General features: G+C 39.1%; 1 protein-coding gene across 6 annotated transcripts in view; it reads right to left on the bottom strand.

Annotated features, from left to right (window-relative positions):
• The window catches only part of LOC140194958 (probable E3 ubiquitin-protein ligase HERC1), a 299,092-nt gene that overhangs the window by 258,395 nt on the left and 19,944 nt on the right, over positions 1–20,753 (bottom strand). For 5 of the 6 annotated variants that reach the window (XM_072252425.1, XM_072252427.1, XM_072252426.1 and 2 more), the window contains exons 2-7: positions 14,651–15,591; positions 13,257–13,352; positions 9,779–9,958; positions 6,093–6,404; positions 3,587–3,683; positions 212–355 (exon numbers count right to left, since the gene is read on the bottom strand). In XM_072252425.1, the coding sequence (XP_072108526.1) occupies positions 212–355; positions 3,587–3,683; positions 6,093–6,404; positions 9,779–9,958; positions 13,257–13,352; positions 14,651–15,577 (1,756 nt within the window). In that variant the 5' untranslated portion in view covers positions 15,578–15,591. The remainder of the gene's footprint in view (positions 1–211; positions 356–3,586; positions 3,684–6,092; positions 6,405–9,778; positions 9,959–13,256; positions 13,353–14,650; positions 15,592–20,753) is intronic. The other variant, XM_072252428.1, reaches the window with a different exon arrangement.

Consider the following 20,753-nt stretch of genomic DNA (forward strand, 5'->3'; position numbering starts at 1 on the left):
ATACAATTAAGTTTAGGATGCTCAAGTGCTAGAATCATAATAAAACAATTATTTCAAAGGGACATAGGGCTGGAGGGGACTACAGAAATAGAAAGGGACATCACCTCCAATGAATTTGAAAATCAGGATAGTAAGTATAAAATTAAGGCGTTGCTTATCTTTGGCTGTAATTGATATTGTTGTTGAATAAATAAAAGTGGACAAGGCTTACCATTGTCTCCCCCTCCAAATGACCAAACTGTCCGTCCATCCTGAGATACAGCAAGAGTGTGAGAACTGCCACAAGCTACTTGCCCAACGCCACTGATATCTTTAACAAGAGCTGGCAGATTGCGACTATGACTATCACTATGTCCTAAAGTTTGAAAGAAATAGATAAGCTATATACCAGAAGGATAGGATATGTAGCTTTTACGTTTTACTTGTCATATTCAGCAAGTTTCAAATTAAAATTAGAATAGCAAACAACTATCATATGAAAATGTGCTTTGGTGTAAATGACAAAGTAAAAGTCTATGTTTGCAACTATACTTAATTTTAAATCAATAAAAAGCTAATCATTTGCAAAATGGATAGAAACAGCACTAATTTTTTTTCCACTATGGAGCAAGGATATGGATGTAACATGACCTTAATGAATGTGAACAAACCTTAAATCTTAAATGAATTGCTCCTATGCATGTGCTTGGGACTCCAAATGATGACTTGAAAACTGACAAGAGTTCAACATAAACACAAGTTCTGCAGATGTTGGAAATCCAAAGCAACACACACAAAATGCTAGAGGAACACATCAGGTCAGGCAACATCCATGGAAATGAATAAACAGTTGACGTTTTGGTAAGACCCTTTTGGGAGACCCAGAAAGGAAGGGGGAAAATGCCAGAATAACAAGGTGAGGGAAGGAGGATAGCTAGAAGGTGACAGGAGAAGCCAGGTGGGTAGGAAAGAAAAAGGGCTGGAGAAGAAGGAATCTGAATGGAGGAGAGAGTGGATATTAGGAGAAAGGGAAGAAGGAGGGGACTCATGGGGAGATGATAGGCAGGTGAGAAGAGATAAGAGGCCAGAGTTGGGAATGAAAGAAGAGGGGAGGGATTGCTTTTAACCGGAAGGAGAAATTGATATTCATGCCATCAGGTTGGAGGCTACTCAGACAGAATACAAGGTGTCGTTCCTCCACCCTGTGGGTGACATGTCAGAATGGGAATGGGAATCTGAATTAAAATCTTTGGCCACTGGGAAGTTCTGCTTTTGGCGGCTGGAGCAAAGGTGTTCAACAAAGTGGGACTCAATTTACGATGGGTCTCACCAATGTAGAAGAGGCCACATCGGGAGCACTGGACACAACAGATGATCCCAGCAGAGTTGCAAGTGAAGTGTTGCCTCACCAGGAAGGACTGTTCGGGGCCCTAAATGGAGGGTGAGGGAGGAAGTGAATGGGTAGGTGTAGCACTTTGGCTACTTGTAGAGCTAAGTGCCAAGAGGGAGATTAGTGGGGAGGGACGAATTGACAAGGGAATCAGAGTGATCTCTACAGAAAGTGGAGGGGGCAGGAAATAAAGATATGCTTGGTGGTAGGAATCCCCTGGAGATTAGGTCTTTATCCTTTGGAGCGTAGAAATTTGAGGGGGGACTTGATAGAGGTGTTTAAAATTATGAGGGGGATTGATAGAGTTGACATGGTTAGACTTTTTCCATTGAGAGTGGGGAAGATTCAAACAAGAGGACATGGGTTGAGAGTTAGAAGACAAAAGTTTAGGGGTAACATGAGGGGGAACTTCTTTACTCAGAGAGTGGTAGGTGTGTGGGATGAGCTTCCAGCAGAAGTGGTTGAGGAAGGTTCTATGTTGTCGCTTAAAGTTAAATTGGATAGATATATGGACAGGAAAGGAATGGAGGGTTATGGGCTGAGTGCAAGTCGGTGGGACTAGGATAGGTTGAGAGTTCGGCACGGACTAGAAGGGCCGAGATGGCCTGTTTCCGTGCTGTAATTGTTACATAGTTATAGATGATAGGATATATAGAGAATGATCTGTTGGCTGTGGAGGCTCATGGGGTGGTAGGCAAGGACAAAAGGAACTCTCTGTTAAGGCAGCAGGAAGATAGGGTGAGCACTGTTATTCCAGAAATGGAGGAGATGGGGTGAGGGCAGCAACAATAGTGGGGCTGCTTTCATTTAAGCCCTACCGTTCTCAGAATGTTTCTGACAGCTACACATCCATTTCGTGGATCTACTATATTTTAAATGTAACATTTTATTTCAATCAAAAGTTAGCAGAAACATATTTGAGAGTAGCTCAATTCTTATTGCAGAGACTGAATACTTAGTGGCTGCCAGTCCTGAAACACTATCTATCATTCCATCATGCAGAATTAATAAAAATAAACTTTTAAAAATTTGAATAAATGTCTCCCCACATACTTTTAATACTAAAGCATGGGAATTGCCATTTTACTTCAAGTCGAAAGCTCTAGTTAGTCTGAATTACTGCCCTTTATCTCTGCAAATTAACAGAGTCAAAATAATCTCCTTGCGTATTACTGCTCTCTTGAAATACACCAAAAATTTCCATGTGACTTTGAGTTTTATTATTAATATTCAGGCTCCTGTTTCTCCTGGATTGATACACTAAATGTTTATTTAAAAGTAATTGGAGGAGGAGCTTAGGAAGGATAATGGCGCCTAACAGCAACTCCTTTGCTTGCATCACCGGAAACAGCTCTATTTCCATCTTCAATATCTCTATTTTTCCCTTTCAGGGTTCTTTTGAAGACCCTGACCTGGAGTTGCACGCTGACTTCGGTTCTTTGTGGGAATGGGACCGGCTCTCGGGGTTTCACGACTGGCCATTATTCGATATGCCAAGGATGCGGCGTAAGAGATTAGCTTGCCTTCGGAGTTCCAGGATCTTGTGGCTCTGGAGACGGGCGGACCAAATGTCAGTGTCTCCGCAGGAATCTGGTGTGTCGTGGGAGATGGAAGATCGAAAGCAATGAGCTGGCTGCTGGCTGTGTGCCCAGAGATGCGAATTCTTTGGGCACAGAGCTCTGAGATATATGATGCAACATACTTTTAACATCGTAAATCAGCGAGTTATTTGTTATGTCTTCCCTCTCGCTGTGAAAAGGAGACATCTCTTTCTTCCCTATTAGGGAGACAGAGAGCCTGTGGTAGGTCAAATACTGGGTGAATGAGTAGTCTTTGGGCTACTGAAAGTCTGTGTCTTTGCTGAAGCTTTGCTGCACGCTTGAGTGCTCAGTGGTGCCGCCGATGCTTTTTTTTGTTGGTGGGGGAGGGGGGATTGTTGCTTTGCTACTGCTTATGCGTGGGAGGGGGAGTGGGTGGGGCTTTGTGGTTCTAACATTTAACTGTCATTCATTCTTTGGGGCACTCCTCTGTTTTCATGGACATTGTGAAAAAAAAGTATTTCAGGATGTATATGTATACATTTGTCTGACATTAAATGTACCTTTGAAACCTTTGAATTTCTGCCCAGTTTTGAACTGGACATTTTAATTTTGTTAAGATGATCTCTCATCCTGTTGCAGAACAAAAATGAGAATAACCTGTATTGTAAGTACTGACCAAGTCTGCCAAAGTCTCCCTCTCCCCAGGTGTAAAGTTCTCCATCAGTTGTTACTGATGCACTGTGTCTATATCCTGCTGACACACAGACTACAATCTACAAAAGAAAAAAAATGCAGATATTAGTGACTATCCTGGTCACTCACAAATATTGATATTGCAAATAATTTCATGATTACTATAATGACAGCACTTCACTGAAGGTCATGAACCCTAGCTATATAAATGATAGGCTTGCTTTTTTATGTTAAAGGAAACAGACAATGCTAAAAACACTCAGCAAGTAGGCTGCACCAGTAGAGAGAGAAACAAAGCTGCTTAGGTCAATGACTCATCATTGACTTTCATGTTTCTTTTGGCAAAGTTGTTGCTAAGAACTACAGTACAGGTGGCCCCCATTTTCCGAACGTTTGCTTTACGACACCTCACTGTTACAAAAGACCTACATTAGTTACCTGTTTTCACTAACAGAAGGTGTTTTCACTGTTACGAAAAAAGGCAGCGTGCGCCCGAACAGCCAAGCTCCTCCCCCGGAACTGCATTCTAGCCGACATTGCCTAAACACGTGCTTTATCTCGATTTATTTTGTGCATCCGTTAGCAAGATGAGTTCTAAGGTATTGGAGAAGCCTAAAAGAGCTCGTAAGGGTGTTACACTTAGCGTAAAACTAGACATAATTAAGCGTTTCCATTGTGGTGAACGAAGTAAGGACATTGCATCCACCATTCGCACTATTTATACGCAGAGAGAAAGAATTTTGAAAGCTGCCGATGTTACTGTTGGTTCTGCTCGTAGCAAAGTGGTCTCTCTTAGTCGGCATCCAATAATGGATAAAATGGAAAGTCTATTGCTTGAGTGGATTGATGGGTGTATAAAGCATGGTGTTCCGTTAAGTTTTCTTATACTTAAGGAGAAATCAGTCAGTCTTTTTAATAAGCTGAAACAGAAAGCACTAGACGATGGTGATAAAAGTGTTGCGAAAGTGGAATTTAAAGGTAGTCATGGGTGGTTTGATTGGTTTCTGAAGCGAGAGCAGCTTCAGAGTTTAAGCAGTGGTCCCCAACCTCTGGGCCGTGGACCGATACATTGCCGCGAAGAATGCAGTGGTGCAGCAGTAGTCGGAAGGCACCCAGCACATCTTTAAGAAAAAAAGCTGAAATAAACAAGCTAATTAATTAGGTGCCGCCTGGCACGGAAACGTTGGCCCAGATCAGAGGCGATTGCCGATTGTGTCAGGTGGTTATTCCTATAAGCAAGTGTTTAACTGTGACGAAACTGCAATTTATTGGAGTCTTCCCGATTCTGGTAAGTGAAACTACACTGTACATACATTATTTCTACTTCATATAGGCTGTGTATTTTTATGTGTTATTTGGTATGATTTGGCAGCTTCATAGCTTAACGGTTACTGGAGAGAGTGTTTCTGCCGAGAGCGCTTCTGCAAGATTTTCACTGCGCTAGACAGTGCTGTAGAAAAGTATTTCTACTTTATATAGGCTATGCATTTATCATATCATTCCTGCTTTTACTATATGTTACTGTTATTTTAGGTTTTATCTGTTATTTGGCATGATTTTGTAGGTTATCTTTTGGGTCTGGGAATGCTCAAAAGTTTTTCCCATATTAATAAATGGTAATTGCTTATTCACTTTACGACATTCCGGCTTATGAACCGTTTCATAGGGACACTCTACCTTTGGATAGCGGGGGAAACCTGTACTTTAGTCCGATCAGATATTAAATGACTCACATACATTATCCTTTTCAACTTTCCAGGGAGTTAAAACAGCCAGTTACTTGTACGACTTTATATATACTGTATAATAAATATTGTTTTCTCTGTTAATTCCTCCGCACTCAGATCATCAAACAAACCATTGAAGTAACTTTCCATTCATTTCCCAAGCAAACCTCTAACGTCCGGAACATTTCTTTAGTTTTATAATTCTTTACACTATTCTTGTTTCTATTCTTGACTGATAATGGTTCCAATGAGCTCAAGTTCTAGTATAAGCCTATATTGTTTGATAATATAGGCTTCCTGATTCAATATTTATTGAGTTTAAGAATTTAAAGAAGAAAGCCAATGTCTCCGAATTTTGGAGTGGGAGGGTGGGGCGGTCAATTGGCATTGATAATAATCCTACAACTTCCATTTTCATCACTCTAGATTTCTTTTGCTTCTTTACTTACTGCAATGTAATGCTATTTTATTTAGCACCATCACCCTGTCTCACATCGAACCTCTCCTGCACTATAATTACACAAAACCCTCCCTTTTTTTGTACTTTGGAAAGTACAACTTCTTTATTTCTGTACTTAAATATTACATCTCACACATTTTGCGGTTCTGGACAGAGTATGCCCATTTGAAATGTTAATGTAAATTTTCACATGAGTAAAATGAGCAGCCATTTGCTTGGTGAACCAAGATCACATTTCTAACAAAAGATGAAGAACAAATTACAAAATCATGAAATTGAAATATTTTTCTAACAGTTAGTACCTTCCCTAGTAACGGTCCATGAATCAATTTGGGATACTTCTGGGTCGCACTGTTTCCATGTCCAAGCTTCCCATAATCGCCATCTCCCCAACTGAACACCTCTCCTTCTGCAGTTACTGCTAGCGTGTGTCCATCTGAACCTTTTGAGGATGATACTTTACAGATGCTCCGATGAGGTTCAAATGTGAGCTTTTTAGCTGTTGACTGATTGTTGGAGTCACCCAGTCCAAGTCTGCCATAGCTGCCTTTTCCACAAGCTTTCACAGAGCCATCTTCTGAAACTGCAAATGTGCAATACTGGCCAGCCTCAATCTGGAAGAAAAATTAGTTTTCTAAACTTGACACTAGATAAATAACTTGTTAGCTTGTAGACATAGACCTGTTTCTCACTTATTTATTGAGTTGTGACTCTTGATGTATCAGAAAATACATCCAAATAAAACAAAACCTTTTCATAGTTATTTTCCTAAGTGCTTAAATAACTTCTCTCAGCTGCATCTATAGCTCATTTTTATGCACTATTATACAAATTCATTTGATTCCTCTGTGCTTTGGCTTGAACACGTTAATTCGTCCTCTCCTGTCATATAAGTGATGGAGAGACACAGATCTTCAAAAGGTTTTTTCTTTCCTTTTTACAAATATATTTTGAAAAAAATCAGTTCATGTTTATGAAGATGAAATTAACTTTGTTTAAATAAACAACATGTGGCAGGCTCATGCCCAAGATTAGGAGATAGACTGGGGTCAAAGTTCTGAATAGATTGCATACTGCCTGAAAGAAAAAGCAAAGATTAGGTGTATAAAGATTAATTATTCAGATCACAGGACAATCCATACTGCCCTACGCTGGGACCACTATAGGTCATACAGTTGTCTCAATGATTTGATTTTAGAAATAATTTCTAAACTAAAAAATAACAATAACTTTTGGGACCAGGTGACTGTAGTATGCAAAAATATAGAGTAAGATTGAAAAGCAATATACCCTTAATTGACCATATTATTCAACTTTCATCTAAATGGTTTCCTTTATATTTAACTTTGATTGGTCGTATTAATGCAGTTAAGATGTTTTTTCTGCCAAAATTTCTATATGTATTTCAAGCATTACCAACTTTTTTTCCAAAATCTTTTTTTGATGAAGTTGACTCAAAAATTTCTTCATTTATTTGGCAAAATAAAAACCCGAGTCTGGGTAAAATACATTTACAGAAAGCTAAGAGAGATGGAGGTTTAGCATTACCTAACTTTAGATTCTATTATTGGGCAATCAATATTCGACATATGAAATTTTGGTTACTTGACCAGGATATACTATCCATTCCTAAATGGGTAGCATTGGAATTACAATCTGTTCAGGGCTATACACTTGGCTCTATTTCAGGTTCCTCTCTTCCTTTTGATTTGAAACGCCTTAAACAGGTATCTAACCCGATAGTTAAATATACCTTACGTATTTGGTTCCAATTCAGAAAATTTTTTGATCTTAACCAATTTGGGCTAGCGATTCCTATTTTAGGTAACATATTTTTTCCTCCCTCTTTTACGGATCATGCTTTTCAAATTTGGAAGACTAAGGGTATTTCACGGTTTTTGGATTTATTTTTAGATGGTTCCCTTATGTCTTTTGAACAATTATCTAATAAATATAATTTATCAAGAATACATTTTTTTAGATATCTACAAGTTAGAAATTTCCTAAGTACTATACTTTCTTCTTTTCCAATGCTTCCTCCTACATACATTTTAGATACTATAATTAACCTTAATCCATGTCAGAAAGGTGCATCGGCTATGATTTATAATATTATTATGAAACTTAGGAAAGCTCCATTTGATAAGATTAGGGTAGATTGGGAACAGGAATTGGGGTCTATCATTTCCGTGGATGACTGGGGGCAGATTTTACAATTAGTCAATACTTCCGCTATCTGTGCTAAACATTCCCTAATTCAGTTTAAAGTTGTTCATAGAGCACATATGTCCAAAGATAAATTAGCTCGCTTTTATTCTCATATTAATCCTTTTTGTGATAGATGTCCGGGGCAGATAGCCTCTTTAACTCATATGTTTTGGTCTTGTCCTACTCTGGAAACTTTTTGGAGAGACATTTTTAATATTATCTCAAAGGTATTGAATAGAGATATCTCTCCTCACCCTATTACTGCTATCTTTGGACTACCTAAAATTTCCAGTAATCTTTCTCCTTCAGCCCGTAGAATGATTGCATTTCTTACTTTAATGGCGAAAAGATGTATCTTACAACATTGGAAAGAGCTTAACGTTCCAACCACCTTTTTTTGGTTTTCTCAGACGATATTATGCTTGAATTTGGAGAAAATTAGAAGCAATCTTTATGATTCCTCACTTAAATTTGAACAGACCTGGAGATCTTTTATTCAATATTTTCATTTAATGTAATTTTTTTTTCTTCTCTTTTTTGCTCCATATTTATATACCCTTCTTGTGTTTTTTTTTACTGTTTTTAATGGAGGTCGGGTTTGAGGACGTGATTTTAAGTTCTTTAAATCTATTTGGTTCCAAGTTAGCCCATTGCTTTGCTTTGCTTTTAGTTTAGTTGCACGGTGGGTTTTTTTTGGGTTTTTTTTTTCCTTTTCTTTATTGATATATATATATATATATATATATATATATATAAATAAATTAGTATACTATTATGTTACCTTAGTATGTTATGTTTAAATTACATTGTTTGTATCACTTTTTTTTCTGTATTAATATTTCCTGTAATTTTATTATATTCTAACAGTGTATTAGTGCCTATATGGCTTATCCTTTTGTATACTTATTCAATAAAAAGATTTAAAAAGAAAAGAAAGAAAGAAAAGCAATATAGTAGAAAACCTGAAGGATAAGAGGCAAGGTAATTGAATCCTGAGATATAGAGTCAGAAACAAAGTACAGCTCCATAAACTTGATAAAACTACAGGCAGGTATTAAAAAAGTTATTTATAAACTATCTTAAAAATTACCCTTGCCAGCAGTGATCAAAGTTTGCATTTGTAGTTTATCACTTATATCAACCATGGAAATCATCAGAAGTTGATTCAGTTTATTCGTACATCCAAAAACAAAGAACAATTAATTAATCAGAATCACTTTATTAACATTCCAGAATTGATTGCAGTTTAGCACCAAGCATAAAACACAGGGTAATACCATTACAGACATCACAGACAACAACACTTTACAAGACAATAGTGCAAACAGCTAAAAGCAATTAACAATTGGCAGAATGGTCACATGCACAAATGTCAATAATTTAAATAAATGTGAACAGTTGAGGTATAACACATTGCCACTGTAGCAAAAAAAATCACAAATTAACAGTAAGACTTTATGATTCATAGTCATAAATGATTTAATCATACATTATCATGTCAGTTTTAAGTTTAGCTTTCAAATTGCAACACAGGTACTCCCCAGGTAATGTTAGGATTCCATTCCTGTGAATGGTTGGTAAGCTAAACAATTTGCAAATTGGAAATGCAGTCATGAACCAAGTTCCCAGGCACAGCAGAAGATAACCACAGCTCTAGAGCAGCCATTTATCCGTCCCACAGGTCTCCCTAATGCTGTATATAAATTGTGTGTTTGCAACCTTGCGAGGATCTACAGAGTACATTTATCAAAATCTAGACAATAATTCTTGCATTGCTTACCGTCTTTGCATTAGCAAATCCATGTGCTAATTTGGGCTGCAAGATTTTCTCTAGAGTCCCTTCTGCCAATTGATGGCTGCTGTTACTTCCCCAAACATACACAGCTCTTGCTTCACAGTCATGAGTTTGAGAGTTATGAGAACTGGTACTGCATAGGCAATCTAGTGCTAGGCTGCAAATCTGGAAATAAGATTACACATATTAAAATTACATACTTACTATGATATATGCTCTATATTTGATAACTACTCCCTCAAAGATCTATACACATAAACTGCACCTTGAAGTCCATGTTGCCCCTTCCCACCTCACACTTCCTTCTGTTAAATGAGCAGTTTCCTGCTCATTTTGCCAGCTAGCTGTGCCCTGCTGTAGTTGATTGGTATCATCCTTACAATTTGCCACATCTCAAAGTTTGGTATTGTTGATGAACTTAAAGAATGTTACTGTTGTAATCATGCCAGAACTTCAGGCGTGAGACCCTGACAGTGTATTTAGTCAGATACAGAAAACCTAGACATCTTCAACTTGTCATTACTGAGGTATGAGGTTCCAACCTGCTTCAAAAGGACAGCAATCATACTGGTGCCCAAGAACTAAAGGGTGAACTGACTCAAAGATTATTGCCCAGCAGCATTTCCATTGTAACGAAACATTTCAAGAGGCTGGTTATAGTGATGATTAACTCCTGGCTGAGCAAGGCCCCAGACACACTGCAGATTGTTTACTACTGTAATGGATCTATAGCGGACACATTCTCACTGGCTCTACATTCTGCTTTAGAGCATTTGGCTAACAACAAGACATCTGTAGTACTGCTGTTTATCAATTACAGCTCAGTGTTCAGTACCACCATCCCCACTGCATTAATCAGCAAGCTTCTAAACCTGGGCCTCTGAACCTCCCACTGCAAACGGATCCTCTACTTCCTCATCAGGGAACCACCTTCAGTACAGGCAACATTTTCTCACTGACAATTAACACAGACATACGTCAAGGATGCATGCTTAGCCCTACCCTTTCTGCAATCATGACAGTGTGGCTAAACACAGCTCTAAAGCCACTATAAATTTGCAGATGACATCACTTCTGTTGGCATAATTGCAGATGGTGATGAATAGGCACACAGGAATGAGACAGATGAGCTGGTTGAGCGGTGTTACAACAACAACCTCACACTCTGCCTCAGCACAATCAAGAAACTGATTATGGACTTCAGAAAGGGAAATGTGGGAGAACGCATGCCAATCTGCATTAGAGGTCAGCAGTGGAAAGGGTGGTGCCAACACCTTGGAGGATCTGTCTGGGATCCAAAACGTTGATGTTATGATGAAGAAGGGACACCAGAAGCTCTATTTCATTCGGAGTTTGTTGAGATTTGACACGTCACTAAAAATGCTTGGTAATTTTGGAGAGCATTCTGACTGGTTGCATCACTAGAGGCTGCGAAGGGTAGTAATCTCAGCCATTTCCTTCAAAGGCACAACCCCACCCCCCTCCCCACTACCCAGCACCACATCTTCAAGCAGCAGTGTCTCAAGAAAGTGCATCAATCACCAAGGACCCTCATCATTCATAATATGCCCTTTTCTTTTTACAACCATCAGACGGGAGGAAAAGGAGACTGAAGGCTCACACTCAGTGACATCTTCTCTTCCATTTGATTTCTGAAAGGTCCATGAACACTACCTCATTACTCCTTTCTTTCAGTGAATTATTTATTTTTAAATTTATAATAATTTTAGGTATTGCTGCCAGAAAAAATGTCATATGTAATAATAATAAATCTGATTCTAATTCTGAGATATGGAAAGCAGTGACCCTATCAGACCCTTGCAGAACACAAATGCATACTATCCAAATAACATTTTACTATTTCTCACTGTTTTAGATCCTTAAACCAGTTTTTTAAAATCTAACTTAACACTGACTTCTGTAGGTCCCATGCACATTTTCACTTCTATCAACCAAAATCCCTCTATCTGGATTCAATCGTTCCCAGTCTGCCTCTGTTTTTACCCAAATACTGCAATTGATCCTGAAAAACCACTGAATACAGCATTTAGTTACAAAATCTAATAACACAGCTGTGTCAACACACACAAAATGCCGGTGGAACTCAGTGGGTCAGGCAGCATCTGTGGAAAGGAATAAAGGGTTAAAGTTTCAGGCTGAGAACCTTCATCAGGTTTTGGCCCTTCCGTAGATGCTTCATGATCAGCTGAGCTTCTTCAATGTTTTGTGTGTGCTGCTCTGGATTTCTAGCATCTGCAGAATCTTTTGCATTTATTAAAATGCCACAACATACAATTTCAAAAGTAACATTGCAGTATTTTATACCTATAGGCAGAAACAATAGGATTTCTTAGTGCTAAATATCACTTACCTACAATGCCCAAGGTTTAATCTGCTCTATTAAAAACAGCTTTTATGGATGAAATTGTCTAAAATTAAGTTTTGATTCAGAATTGGCAGACTAATTCAGCGCATGCCCATTCACAATGGTGCAGCAGAGAAGAGAGTATTGATCTCAATTCCCATGTTTCCATTTACGAGCAACAGCAAATTTTGTATCAATAAAGCAGCAGAATTAGTGCACGTACCTTCCATTTACTGTGTCAATTAATATCAGGATGTCAGTCTTAAAGGGCACCCTACAATACGTCAAAGCTGATAACAAGTGTTGCACATTATTGCATTGACTGCAATGGCACAGGAAGTAGGGGAGTATATGGGTTAATATTATTTTAGATTGATTTCATACTGGTACAGGTTAGGTAGCGAATGGAACTTGCAAGAATTTATGGAATTAAAATGTGAACAGTCTGACAGCTTGCAAATTTTTTTTTGTAAGGACTGTTTGTTAATTATTAAATGAGTATTTTTTAAAAAGTTACCGAACACTTCAAAATTAATTGATGTTACAGATATGTAGGCAACTGGGAATGTGAACTATAAAGAGAAAAATATATCAATTGTGAGTTATTTTCAGAAATGCAAATACATCAGGGGTGGAACAAAACAAAGAATGGGTCAATTGGGCACCTCGAAGACAAAAACAACCCTTCATCCTTCAAGATGAGAGCTGAGTTGAACAACTTTCTTAGTTTGCAGTGCAACACCTTATACAATTACACAATTCCTCGTTATTTCTGATAACTGTCTGTTAGCAGGTAGATCGGAGGTTTCCTAATATTTCAACAGATATGATGGCACAGCTTGTTGTTTCTCACAATTTCTTCATAGCAAGATTCTCATCTCAAATTATTCACTGCAAGTGATAAACAATAATGGGCAGCCATGGAAGGACCCAATCCATTAAGTACTCATCTACGAGCATGCAAAAGTCAATAAAATCAAAACATGTACACCATAATAAATATCGTATTAATAACTCTTTTAAACAAAAGGTTGAAACAATTTACTTATACTTTAAGGCAATTCTGTCAGATTACAAAATGGATAAACAATCCCAAACCTCTTCAAAAAGACAAACTGCAGCCTGAGATAGTAAACACAATCCATCTGGAGTTTTCTTGAGGTCTTGACTTTGTGGATTATCTGTACTTGTATTCTAAAAGTTCAAACAGAAAAAAAATCAGAAAAATGAGCTGTACTTATGACTGTACGGTTTGGCTGAATATTCAGATTGGCATATGATTTCTTTTAATTACAGATGGGTTTTCCTGCAATTGAACAAAAACCCATGGCCAATATATGTAAAAATATAGTTATTTCAATTCACCACAGAGAAAATATGTACCCTCTTTGTAGAAAATGCGGTTAATAATCATCCTTTATTTATAAAGAGACTTTCATCTCCCTTCCAGAATATTCTGAAGTTAATCCAGTAACTTTGAAGTTTAGTACTATTGGAAACAGGGTAGTGTGCACAACATAACTGGATAAACTCTTTTAATGATGGGAAAGGGATAAGTACTGCTCAGAGCATCAATATGTTCAGAAGAATGAGAGAAGACCTCACCCAAAATTCTGAAAGCGCTTTTCAGGACAATGACCGAGGAATTCATGACAGGGGACACAAGTTCTGAAATGGGGTAGGTTTCGTTTGTTTAAGGACTGAAACAGAGAGAAATTACTTCACTCAGATGGTGGTGAACTGTGGAACTCTCATTTATGGTGCGATGTGGAGGCTTAGCCACATCGCAATATTCTGAATATTGTTGGAATTAAAGGCAATAGGGATAGTGCTGGAAAATGGTACTGAGCTAGAAGATAATAATATTAATGAATGTTGAAGCATATTCAACAGGTGAAAAATGAATCTGTTTCAGGCTTTTTGCAGTTCTGTACTTAAGATCCTGAATTTGAATTGCTTCAACATGAATAAAGTTATATGAAAGCTGCTAAATTATATAAGTTACTTAATTTGAATCACCAGACAAGTCGATATTCTTTAAATGATCAACTTTGAATGTGACAGACTTAAGCTGTAAAGGAAAAGATTGATAGTAATTTTAATTTTACACTATTTATGTAGGTTTTTCAATTCCTCAAGTCAGGGGCAATTAAGAGTGAACTTCATTGAGTCTGGAGTCGGATTAAGTCTAGTTAGAGGTGGCATACATCCTTCCCTAAAGGATATTAATTACTTAATGACAAATTAGTTTTATGAGTACCATTACTGAAACTTCTTTGGTATCCCATTGAACTATTTTACCTGTCAATAATTTTCCCCCTCTCAGGCATAACTTACAATGTTTGAAGGTTTTTATTTCACACCAATCATGTGAAAGCAATAAGTTTTACAAATCACGAGGTACTGCATTAATGACTAGACTGAAAAATTAATGAATAGTTGTTCACATTTAAAAATAAATAGCAATTGTAGCTCTGAAAAACCATTCTCACCGAAGAATTTCTTAGTTGCTCCAATGATTTTAAAACACAATCATATCCAATCATAACTTCTTTCTCTGGTTCAAAAGGTGCTTTTGTAGCAGCTGCAGAAGCTGCCAATGCCACTTCAATCCATTCAAGTAAGAACTTCAAGCAGCCACGCTGTACCGCAAGACCCAGTAATAGTTCTGAAGCTAATCGTCGTCCTTCTTTGTCAGCCCCAGAGTTAGGCATAGTCATTTTCTTCAGAAAAGTTGAAACTTGTGCAAGGCAGTCCAAACCAACTTGTGGGATCTTGTTTTCATTTGCTAGAGAAAGTGGAGGTAGAGAATTGATAATTGTGCAGGCTGTGCACAAGACATCATTGCACAAGCTCAGGCTTGGATCTATCCTTGACTGTCGCCAATTTTGTTGAATTAGTGCAAAGAGCAGACTTAGACCAGTCTTTACTCCCATTTCTATAAGAACATCAGCACCTGATTTTATTCCCTTATTCCGGGCCAGCGCATCATCTAGATCTAACCTGCTGTCAGAACTCTGCTTTTGTACTTTACACTCTGGTCTGAATCGATCATGGTACTTGTTAGAAAGTGCATGGAATATCCTCTGAAGGGACACCAAACGCATATGTAAGGCAACAGCAAAAGGTGAATTCCCAAAGACAGTCCTGGCCAAATTTTGTTGGCTGTTAAGGAGTGCAGAGAGATAACGTTCACGTTCTTCCACAGCTGAAGATTCATGTTCAAAATCTGGCAATTTTGGACCAATGAGATTTTGCACCTGGTGAGATATCCCTACCACTTCTCTGTTCTGGAGGAGCTTTTCATATAATGCAGAGGCACCTTCTCTTGTAGCTGTAGACTCAGTGTCTTCTAAGGCCCAGGAACTATTCAGGTGTTCAAGCCACTTTAGTATTACATTTGTGGGACATGTAACCATTTTATATTGTTGATCTAAAAAAAGAAAGGAAGAAATGAGTCATATTTTTGTAAGCTCCTCTCTCATTTGCTGTACAATACCTAAAGAGTGGGTATATTGACCAAGAGTCTCTGACCTGAAACGTTATCTCCGTTTCTCTTTAACCACATTACCAGGTTTAGGAACAGGTATTATCCTACTACCATCAGGCTCCTGAACTGGTGTGGATAAATTCACTCACCACAACTCTGAACTGATTCCATAATGTACAGGCTCACTTTCAAGATCTCTACATCTCATGTTTTCAGTATTTTTTTTAAATTTACACATTTGTCTTCTTTTGCACATTAGTTGTTTACTAGTCATGGAGCGGGTGACATGGACCATCATGCACAAGTCCCTGGACAATGGGGGCAAGAATGTCCCCAATGTCGCCCTCACCCCGATGGCCAGCTTCGTATGTGGCCGCATCAGGTTGTGTGTAGAACCCAGGTATGTGGGCACCAAGTACCACTATGTGCCCAGGTTCTACCTGTCACCCTGGCTACGAAGGATGGGTCTGACCCCACTCCCGCGCAACGCCCCAGTCAGCTGGTCGTTGCCGGCATACCTGTCCTACGTAGCAAAGTTCTTCCAGGAGAACGCCTTTGACCACAGGGCCATCAGGCAGTGGTCGGCACGTAATATCCTGCAGGCACTGCAGGAGAAGGACGTGATGGACACAGTTTGGTGGTTCCCTGAGCAGACCGTCCAGTTCATCTGGCAAAATGCCTCATCGCCAAATCTCACCAACAGGCACCAAGACCTCGCCTGGCTGGCAGTGAGAAGGGCCCTCCCAGTCAGAGCCCTCCTGTACGCCCGGAACGTCATCTCCGCACCCCACTGCCCACGGGAGGACTGCAGTGAGGAGGAGTCTGTGACCCACCTCTTCGCACACTGTCAGTTCGCAAAGAGGGTGTGGAGGAGGATGGACGGGCTAGTGTCACGTTTCATCCCCAGCAGCTGCGTAACAGAGGACTCTCTGATCCACGGGCTGTTCCCGGGGACGCACACGGAGACCAACATCCGGTGCTGCTGGCAGATCATCAACTCAGTGAAAGACGCTCTTTGGTCGGCCCGAAACTTGATGATCTACCAGCACATGGAAATGTCCGTGGGAGAATGCTGCCAGCTGGCACATTCTTGGCTGCAGGAGTACGTGCTGAGGGAGGCACTGAAACTTGGTGCAGCCACCGCAAGGGCCCGGTGGGGAAGGACCACGGTATAGGTTTCTCCACCCGTGGGAGTGGGAGGGGTCGGGTGGCGGAGAGTATACCCCTCAAGAATGATGTGGTAAGGTGAACAACTGGAATGCCATGTAGGTGACCATAAGTACGGATATGTACTGACTATAATGGAAACGTATGTAAAGGATGAAAAAATGTTGAATGGTTTATTGTATATATTCATTTTTGAATAAAGTATATTTTGAAATAAAAAACATTGTTTACTAGTCTCTGTTTATGCAGTTTTTTCATAAATTATATTGTATATCTTTACTTTCCTGTAAATGCCTGCAAGTAAATATATCTCAAGGTAGTATATGGTAACATGTGCATATTTTAATTTAAAAATTGCTTTAATTTTGACTTTCTACAGATGCTGCCGATCCTCTAAGCATTTTCAAAATCTTATTTTTATCTGAGATTGCCAGTATCTGCATTTTAAAAAATTTCACTGCTTTATTTACTATATTGTACAAATGTTTGTACGATAGCAGCTAATTATAAATAAGAAAATTCATGGGGAACAAGTAACACACATTTTAACTTCATTTTAAACTATTAAATTTAGAGCATAGGCCATTGTGTTCAAATACCTTTATACTCTTTCAAATCCAAACCTAGCTTCCTCTAACTAAATTTGTACTATTTATCTCAAATTCTCTATTAACATTTGGTTGATGACATAGTTCGAGATTCAAAATAAATACTGGAACGTACAAGTGGTGGGGATACAAAACTAACAGCAAAATACCTAAGTGTAGCTAAATAGGGTGCTGGCGCATGGCCAAGTTGTTAAGGCCATGATTTGAAGGTCGCTAGTTCAAGCCTTGGCTGAGGCAGTGTGTGTGTCCTTGAGCAAGGCACTTAACCACACATTGCTTCGCGATGACACCAGTGCCAAGCTGTATAGGTCCTAATGTCCTTCCCTTGGACAGCATCGGTGGCGTGAAGAGGGGAGACTTGCAGCATGGGCAACTGCTGGTCTTCCATACAACCTTGCCCAGGCCTGCGCCCTGGAAACCTTCCAAGGCGCAAATCCATGGTCTCATGAGACTAACGGATGCCTATAAAGCTAAATAGGAATGGACGAAGTGCGTAACAAAAGACAAAAACTGACCCATTGTTGCACTGAAATAAAAATCATTGAAATAGTAACCATAAACCATGTAAATGGAAAAGAGATGAAGAATAAGGATAACTGAGAATGGAAGAGAAAATAAAACATAGCATGAGAGAGAAGATATGTAACTAAAACAAGAATATACTACATTATTGAGTTGAGCATGAACGAAACAAAAAATGAAGAGAGCCCAGGTGAGCAACTGTACCAAGGATATAAACAGCAACAGCCAAGCAGAAATATAAAATATCAAGAGAAAGAGAACAAATACTAAAAGGATGAGAATGTTGAGGGTAAGCTGGGTTTGCAATTAGGAGCAAAGAGTGAGGACAGAGGGAATATTAAATGGCAAAAAAATGACAGCAAGTGACACGATTATGTGGATTTTAAGTACAAGAATTTAAGTGTTGGCGCGTGGCCAAGTGGTTAAGATGTTCATCTAGTGACTTGAAGGTCATTAGTTCGAGCCTTGGCTGAGGCAGCGTGTGTGTCCTTGAGCAAGGCATTTAACCACACATTGGTCTGCAACGAAACCAGTGCCAAGCTGTATGGGTCCTAATGCCCTTCCCTTGGACAACATCGGTGGCGTGGAGAGGGGAGGCTTGCAGCATGGGCAACTGCTGGTCTTCCATACAACCTTGTTCAGGCCTGCGCCCTGGAAACCTTCCAAGGCACAAATCCATGGCCTCATGAGACTAACAGATGCCTATAAAAAAAAGTACAAGAACGGGAATTGAAAGTGTAGGGAGGTGATGGTGATAAAAAGGCAACAAAGCGAAAAGAACAGATACAATGCAGCAAAAGCAAAGAGGTTGAGGACATAAAACAATCTGAAAGAAAGAGCAGCAGATTCATAAAATAAGCGGTAATTGCAAAATGAAAGCAGCAGTGAAATACATCCCAGACTGCAAAGTAATTGAAGCATGATGCCACACATAAGTTATTAGTTTGTAAGCACTACTAGTTTTCCTTTCTTGCTTTTAATGTTAGGCAGTGCTTTTAAAAGAAGCATTGGAAAAGAAAACCAAACTATTATTTTGTTATATAAATAACAACAAAGATTAATATCCATACACATAGAGAAGAACATGGTATTGGAAAGGGAAGATCTAATTGCAATTGTTCAAGTAGCGACCAGTAGCACAGGTAGAAATGAGAAGTAGGTATTCTTGCTGGAGTGAAGAATGAAAGTCTTGGAGTCAGAGCTGGAGTCAAGAATAAAAGCATCTTATCAGCAATGTTCTCAGGATTATTAACCACACAGAAATTGGAGGAAGGTCAACACGATCAGAGAATTGAATGCAAGACTCAAAATGCAGCAGATGGTGCCAAGGGCCTTAATTCACTGACATAGCATCAGTATAGGGAACAGAAGGAGTTGCTCAGTTGAGACAAACAATTTCAATGTCTGGAATCAGTGATCTGGCAAATCAAGTGATGCTGTGGATGAGCTATTAAACTTAAGTAGAATGTGGGACCTAGGGTTCAGCTGGCAAGTTCATTAATATACAGATAAGAAAAAGAAATCTCCATGAGTGTACTATAGTAAGTATTTAAAAATGCAGGGGTTAGTGGAAAGGGAATATGAATTTAATAATATTACATCAGTTAATTATGTCAAGCTAGGTGAAAGTTTAAAAACATAAATTTTGATCTGAAATCGAGACATTTTCTAACGAGATGGATGAATTAATAAGCTCAAAGTAAAATTTATTATCAGGATACATACATGCCTCCAAATAAAACCCTAAGATTCTTTTTCCTGTGGGCATACCAGCAAATCTATAGAACAGTAACTGCAAACAGGATCAATGAACAACGAACTGTGCAAATGCAAATATAAATAAATAGCAATAAATAACAAGATAAAGAGTCCTTAAAGTGAAGCCATCGGCTTGTGGGAACACCAGAAATAGAATGAGTGTAGTTATTCTCTTTTGTTCATGGGCCTGATGGTTGAGGGGCAGTAACTGTTCTTGAACCTGATCGTGTGAGTCCTGACGCACTTTTACCTTCTACCTGATGGCAGCAACGAGAAAGGAACCTAGGAACATGGCCTGGGTGGCAAGGATCTTTGATGATGGATGCTGCTCTCCTATGACAACATTTCATGTGGGTTTGCTCTACGGTTGGGAGGGCTTTACCTGTGCTGTACTCAGCCGAATCCACTACCTTTTGTTGGACTTTGTGCTGAAAGGCATTGCATTGCCATATCAGGCCATATGCAGCCAGTCAATACATTTTCCACCACACATCTATTGAAGTTTGTTGAGGTTTTTGATGACATGCTGACTCTCTGCAGACTCCCAAGGAAGTAGAGCCGCTGTCGTGCTTTCTTTGCTATTACATTTATTGACGGGTCCGTACAGGTCCTCTTGAGATAGTGACACCCAGGAATTTAAAGTTACCGATGCTCTCCATGCCTGATGAGTACTGACGCATGGACCTCTGGGTTCCCTCCCTGGAAGTCAACAATCTTTTCCTTGGATTTGCTGACCTTGAGTGAGAAGTTGTTGTTACTACACCACTCAGCCAAATTTACAATCTCCTTCCTAAATGCTGATTCATCACCACATTTCATACAGCCCGCAGCAATGGTGTTATCAGTGAACTTGAATATGGAGTTGGAGCTGTACTTTGCCAAACAGTCGTAGGTGTGAAGTAAGTAAAGCAGGGGGTGGTACACATCCCTGTGATGGACCTGTGCTGATGGAGATTATGGAGGAGATGCTTTTGCAAATCCAAACTGACTGGGGTATGCAAGTGAGGAAATCAAGGATCCAATTGCACAAGGGGGTATTGAGACCATGTC

This window comes from Mobula birostris, chromosome 3 (genome assembly GCF_030028105.1).
Source record: "Mobula birostris isolate sMobBir1 chromosome 3, sMobBir1.hap1, whole genome shotgun sequence".
Lineage (NCBI taxonomy): Eukaryota > Metazoa > Chordata > Chondrichthyes > Myliobatiformes > Myliobatidae > Mobula > Mobula birostris.